Genomic DNA, 7,089 nt, shown 5'->3' with positions numbered 1-7,089 from the left:
AATTACATTCTTGTGACTAACCTGCTCATCAAAGAACAAAAAAGGATGACAGAGCTATACCCTCGCATATCTGTTTTTTCTTCTTTTCTTTTTTTTTTTAAAAGAAACTTTGAAACAGAAAAGCGATCACCCCTGTGCTTTAGACCTACCAAGCATCTAAGCAACTTTATTTTATTATTTGTTGAGACATCTTCCCAGGCAGCCCCAAACCTTTGGACCGGATCTAGTCCTGGTTGGGAGCAGATGGTTCAGTCCTAGAACTCATACAGTGGCAGTCCAACAGAACACCGGTGCCATGCCAAACCTGACTCTGTTCCAAAGCAAGGGGCCATGCAGGTGTGTTTCAGAGATGGTGCCTGCTGGCGCCCCCTGGTGGCTTCTACAGTAACACAGGGCCAGACACAGGGCTTGGTCTCCACTGCCATTAAACAATCAGGACAACTTCATTAGTCACTTGATGAGCTAAACAGGTTAGCAGTGCTCTACCAGAATCTTCATTGGAGGAAAAAAAAAAAGAAAAAAAAAAAAAAAAAAAGGCCATGTTCACTCTTCCACTCAGTGTCTCTCTTGGGCTCTCTTCTGTCTTGCCAAATCTTCATCATCATCATCTTCATCTTCTACATTCTTCTCTAACCATTTTTCAATCCATCCAGGTTCATTTATTACTTGTCTCTCTCCTATCTTAAAACTATTGGTTCTCTCCTCTAGGAAACACCCTCACATCTCAACAAGCCTGGGCGCAGTCCAAGCCAACATCTCCAGCTCTCCAAATTCCCTCCTTCCTTCCCCAAAAGAAGTCTTTTTGAGAGGACTTCACCTTACTGTGGCCCACCAGGGCTCTGGATACTGGTGCTGCTTTTTTTGCCCCCTCTTTTCCTCCTCCTCTTCCAAACCCATCCCCCCTTCTCTTCTCTTTCTCAGTGTCTTTTATTCTGTCCATCTCTCTCACACTTAAGCTTTTTTGTTTTGCGTGGGGGGGAGGTGTGGCCTTCAGCCGAGGGGGTGTGCCTGTAGCATAGTGATGGGAGGAGTCAGTGCAGGCCCTCAGTAGGAGATGATGCTAGTGGAGGCGGGGCTGGAGGAGGAAGGACCGCCGAGCTGCAGGTTCCCCGACGAACTGGAGCGCCTCATGTGGGGCAGCAGGTACGCGTCACTGCCCAGCTGCTGGACGTCGAAGCGGTCCTCCTTCTTATAGGCCAGACAGCGCCGGATAAAGGCCTGAGAGAGAGAGAGAGAGAGAGAGAGAGAGAGAGAGAGAGAGAGAGAGATGTAGGACAAGCAGGTAAGAGGGTGTGAACAAAAAGTGTTTCTGCATCATTCTGGTCTGAGTGAGGATGGAGCAACTGATGCTAGAACACAGACCAGAATGTTAAGTGTTCACAAGGTGTTTCTGCATCAGAGTTCCTAATTTTTGGGTGTGGAGTAAGGGACTGTCATGCCAGCTCTCATTATAGTATGGACTACTGCGTGTAGAATTAAAGGAGAATTTCACTGAGTACTGTTGGTGAAAAAATCATGAAAACAATCAGTTTTACTTAACTCGAGTTACTGCAGCCAAAAGCTAGAACTGCCAGGCAGCTACAGTGCTACACTCTAGGAGCAGGAGCATGGGGGTATGAACATGCGGGCAAGAACATGGGGGTATGAACATGGGGGGTATGAACATGGGGGCAAGAACATGGGGGCTCATGTTCATGCCCCCAGAGTGTAGCACTGTAGCCGCCGGAATGCTCCTTTAATGCTCCGAGCAGCAGGTGCATTAAACTTCTGGTTATCACTGAGACAGACATCTTCTCCCCCTGCTAAGGGCACTTAACTTTAATGTCTACCAAATAGTCTGAAGTACCTACAGATTTGTTTTTCCCCTCCCACAAATCTTGCTAATCTTACTCTGCCCACCTAAAATAGAGCATCTTACGCCACTAAGGCAACCCAAATTGGAGACCGATAATGCAACCCTTCAAAAATTCGCCCAGTTCATGGACATGACCCAGAAAAAAAAACACGCACAAAAAAAACACATCTTCCAGGAACACACCCATTTCCACCCAGACTGATTTCTGCCTTTGAATGAAGAGGCTGTAGTGGCTGTGGCTGTAGTGGCTGTAGTGGCTGTGTGTGGGTGGGTGGCGGGGTGCTGGTGTCTCACCTTGGCCTCGTTGCTGGCTACCGGCTTGACGGGGAACTGCACCTCGGTGGCTTTGAGGATGGTGTTCTCCTGGAGGATGTCCTGCTGGGACTGGTTGTGCCCAAACGGCTGGAGGAGGAGAGCAGATGATGACAAATTACACAATGTAGTATTTCAAATGCAGCATCCTGAAGAGAGAGTGTGTGTCTGTGCGCACGCACATACACACACCTCTTTCCAAAGTGACGTACAGTATTCTAGAGTAGACACACACACGGAATGACATCTTCTCAAGACCGCTAGCTGCCCATTCCGTGAGTACGCTGTAAAAACGAAACCTTGTGTGGAGTTTTTCTCGCTACCTTGGATATGTTTCATTTGGACCTTGGTTCATATATAATGCTAAATACAAACAAATGCGACCTCCTGTGCAATCGCTGACTGTATATTTAAGTCACTGAACTTACCTTTCTCCCATAGAGGCACTGGAAAAAGATGACCCCCACAGACCAGACATCCACTTTGTTGGAGATCTTAGGAGGCTCCTTCCCCACCACAAAACACTCAGGGGGCAAGTACCTGCGTGCGCGCAGAGAGAGAGAGAGAAGCAGTTTAGAGGTGTTCACGGGACGAGTGCAGCATTTAAGAGCATTATAAGAGTGACTTCCGTTAAAAATGCAGCTGGACTCGTGCTGCAGTTTGTGCTTGTGGGTCTCTTCAGTCCCATGTGATTGTGAAGAAGAGCCCCAAAGCTAGGAGACCATGCCTGTAGGAAAGGCCTGCTCTCCCAGGGGAGTCCCGCAAGCCCCGTGGGTCGCGACAAACAGTGAAAACTCTCTTTTCCCAAAGGCCTGAAATGCCTTCTTTTGTCCACACGCCAAACATATTTAGTTTACCATCATAGAGGAGTAAGCGGTCAAAGAGGAGTAAGTGAAACCCATTTCTTATAAAGTATTCGCCGATCAATCTAATCGATCAATCAATTTTGTTGCCTAATCCCATTCTTCACTGGAGTCACGCCCACCCATGGGGGCCCAGGTTCAGATCCTGCCAGAGGTAATTTCCTGAACCCTCATCTCTCCCCCACTTAAGTCCAGTCTGATCTTCACCATCCTGTCAATAAAGGCCCTACAAGGCCCAAAATGTGTCATTTTGACTTCAGTTAACCGTAGGTGTTCATGGGGGGTCGGGAGGCCAGTCCTTACCAGTAAGTACCGGCTCCCTGAGAGGTCAGGTCCATGCCGTCTACCCCGTAGTTGTCGTCGTCCATGATCTTGGACAGGCCAAAGTCCGTGATCTTGATCTCGCCGCACGCCGTGCCGTCCACCAGCAGAATATTACCTGCAGGGGGACACAGGAGACAAGAGAAAATAAATACATTAAATTAACAATTAAATAAATAAATAAATAAATAAATAAACTAACTACATGTCACTTTCCATTGTGCACTGACAATATTACCTACAGGTTTATTACCTACCTACCTGTCATGGGAAAAAAATGACCCATTATCTCTTATGACACAAAATGAAGGAAATGTTTGGCAACATAGGTGTAAAATATGGGGGGTGGGGGGTTGAAGTTGAAAGCCCCCACCCCACCGCGTGTGTGTGTGTGTGTGTGTGTGCGTGCGTGTGTGTGGCCTGTATGTAGAGGGTGTAGGTGGTAGAACAGACCGACCCAGTCCATCCACCTGCAGTAAAAACGTGCACATGCATGATGTATGTACCTGGCTTGAGGTCGTAGTGAATGATGGGCGGCTTGATCTCGTTCAAGTAGCGCAGCGCGTTGACTATCTGCATGACGATAGAGCGAGCCTCCTTCTCAGACATCAGCTTGTGCTGCTTCAAGTAGAAGTCCAAGTCATTGCCTTCACAGTATTCCAAAACTGTACAAAACCTATAGACACAAATGAACAAACACACACACACACACACACACACATTAACGACACAGTGCAGAAGCAATTCGACACAGCACTAGACTGAAACACAAGCGGTATTTAATTGCGGGGTGTTGGGTGAAATTAATTAGCTTGTTAACTTCTCTGCAGGGACGAAGTCTATGGGTATAATTGTGTTGTATATGATTAAATATGGTGGCGTGTGTGTTTGCGCGTGTGTCTAGACTCACGTGTCAGTGTCCAGAGAGAAGTAGTCGTAGAGCTTGACTATTCTGGGATGGTCCAGCTGCTTGTGAATTCGGTACTCTCGACAGGCGTGTCTAAAGAGAGAGATTGAGAGGGAGAGAGATTGAGAGAGTGAGAGTGAGAGAGAAAGAGAGAGAGAGAGTGAGAGTGAGAGAGAAAGAGGGAATAGAGAGAGACAGATACACAAATGAAGGAGTGAGATGGAGAATGTAAAGAGAGACAGATGGAAGAGGGGATATCGACAGGGAAGACCGAAAGATGGTGTGACACAGGGAGGAGGTGAGGTGAAAGAGGTGTTGCCAGGGAAAAGGAAAAAAGAAAAAGGGTGCAGGAAGCCCAGAAGTGAGTTAGAATGAGAAGGCATATTATCTAGATATTTCAAAGATGGATAGGAATACCAATCAGCTCCCCACAAACACACACAGACAGTGGTAGATGTGAAGGAGATCTTAGGAATGCTATACAAATTCCCAGCGTTCCCAGTATTCACCCTGACCAAATGAGGCACACTATTCTGGGTGATGGATACCTAATACTTAAAAGATACTTATTGGATGGCTTTACCGAGATCAGGGGCCCCTGAACAGTATTAGCTCATCCACATAATCAATAGCTACAGTATCAAAAATACCATCAAACATTAGTTAATAGTCAAGCATTAGTTAACGATTTGTTTATAGGTCCACAGTTTTGTATTGGGAATCACTCGATAAACAACACACCCATGCAGTTACTAAGATATTCATAGCAGTGTGTGTATGTGTGTACGTTTTTGTGTGTTTGTGTGTGAGTGCCATGTATGAATGTGCGCATGGTTTTGTGTGTGTGTGTGTGTGTGTGTGTGTGTGACCAGGGGGTAAAATACAAACACACTTGTGGTAATTCTCCTTCTTCTCCTCTCTCCAGTTCTTGTTGAGTTGATGGATTTTCACAGCGGCGTAGCGTTGTTCAAACAGGTCAAAGGCCTGCCAAGACCATGGGGGAACACAAACACAAGCACCGCGTGAGAACTGTGTGTGTGTATGTATGTATATTTTATTTATATATATATATATATATATATATATATATATATATATATATATATATATATATATATATATAAAAAGGGGAATAGAGAGAGACAGATACACAAATGAAGGAGTGAGATGGAGAATGTAAAGAGAGTGACTCAGGTGTGACTCAGGTGACGCATGATACACAAGTCTCTCGAGGGGACACACTACGTTAGTAAGAGCCAACAGGATCACACACACACACTTTCAGTTTTAACATTAAATCCGAGACATGGCTACACACAGAGTGGAGATTAAGGAATGGGGAACACGCACATGCGCGCAAGCACACTCACACACACACACACACACACACTCTCCCTTTTACAAATAAATCTCCACTACACTAGATAGCACTCAGGGGGAGACTGCAGGTTGACCTTAATAGTTCATCAGCAGTGTTGGGAGTAACGGCGTTTAAGTATAACGGCGTTACTAACGGCGTTAATTTGTCAATAACGGAGTAATCTAATTAATTACTTTTTACAAGGTTACAACGCCGTTAACGTTACTGGACGTTAAATGCTCTGCGTTACTTTGCATTGATTGAATAAACTGTGTAATCCGAACGCACCCCTGGTAGGGGTGGGCGGATCGATATAAATATCGATAGTATCGATGCCAACACAATCTCTCCTCTACGTTCACTAGTTGCTTGTGTCTTCCACCTCTACAATCCTGAGCGAACGCTGCTTTCACATCTTGCCCACTTTGCTCCTCCTCCCCCTCCTGCTGCTCTGCTGTGATTCGTTGTTGTGTCGTCACGTGACTCACTGACACAACGCGCAGAGGAGCAGCGAGGCTGATAGCACATTGAATGAGAGATCAGGATGGCCGAGAGGAAAATAAGTGTTGTGTGGAGCTATTTTACGGCACTAATGATAGTACTGCAACTTGTGATACGTGTAAAAAGAGCATTCGATACTGTGGCAACACTACAACCTATACAAACACTTAAAAACACATGTCAAGGAAAATGCTGAGCTACAAACACGAAGAAATGAGGAGGGAAATCCATCCACTTCCAGACCCCCGGCACAGAGACAGAGTTCGTTGGGAGAGTCATTTCAGAGAGGCAGAGAATACCCAGGTAGCTTGTAAGAGTAGGCTAATATTATGTTAGCATGTCATATCCTGTCTTCAGTTAGTGTGATTGCTCAAGAATAAGACATCGCGAAGCTGAGAGCAACCTGACGAACTTTAATTCTTACATTTAGACCTGGGCTGTATTCACTTATCCTGCGCGCCCCCTCTAACATTAGATTACATTTGTGCAACTTGTGCACTTGTTATTTAGGCCTACAGCCTAACGGTGTGCTAATATAATGTCTATTGTCTAGCATGGCAAAAACCTTTGAGCTGTTGTCTAAGATAACAACTGGCTCGTCCATATGCTTGCATATAGGCTATCATGCACTCCTGATTGCTTCCATCTAGTCAAGCATGTCCATCATTACTGCATATATTGATAAACTAGAAAATAAACATGAATGTTGTTGAGCAATCACACACATTTTGTTGTAGGCCTAGTATAGATCAGACGTTCAAATAATATATGCAGCCCATTGAAACGTGTTATCTATAAACATAGTATTTTTTGCTCATGTGACCTGCTATATTTAGGCTAAATTAAAACCAGAAAAAAGGGAGAGATTTTTGTTATTCATTTATTTTTTAAAAAGGCTGTAAAATTTGGTTTGCATTTATTCTACAGTGCCTAATAACTAATAATTCTGTGCACTTCAATACATTAATAA

The 7,089-nt window shown here is 45.0% G+C and overlaps 1 protein-coding gene across 1 annotated transcript; it reads right to left on the bottom strand.

Moving 5' to 3' along the window:
* Positions 1–515: 515 nt before the first annotated feature.
* On the bottom strand, positions 516–6,591 carry LOC143099935 (serine/threonine-protein kinase tousled-like 1-B). Its single transcript, XM_076262844.1, has 9 exons — positions 6,567–6,591; positions 5,975–6,105; positions 5,151–5,242; positions 4,262–4,351; positions 3,858–4,027; positions 3,334–3,469; positions 2,596–2,707; positions 2,150–2,257; positions 516–1,218 (listed from the first exon to the last, which is right to left on the bottom strand). Exons 1-9 carry the CDS (start codon positions 6,589–6,591, stop codon positions 1,045–1,047), a joined length of 1,038 nt encoding a protein of 345 aa, XP_076118959.1. The 3' UTR covers positions 516–1,044.
* Positions 6,592–7,089: the final 498 nt, after the last annotated feature.

Source organism: Alosa pseudoharengus, unplaced genomic scaffold (assembly GCF_046254945.1).
Source record: "Alosa pseudoharengus isolate Yale_2024_CS ecotype anadromous, Long Island Sound unplaced genomic scaffold, YU_APseudo_1.1 YU_APseudo_1.1_scf_3, whole genome shotgun sequence".
In the NCBI taxonomy this organism is placed as follows: Eukaryota; Metazoa; Chordata; class Actinopteri; order Clupeiformes; family Clupeidae; genus Alosa; species Alosa pseudoharengus.
This window is presented reverse-complemented; position numbering and strand designations above follow the sequence as displayed.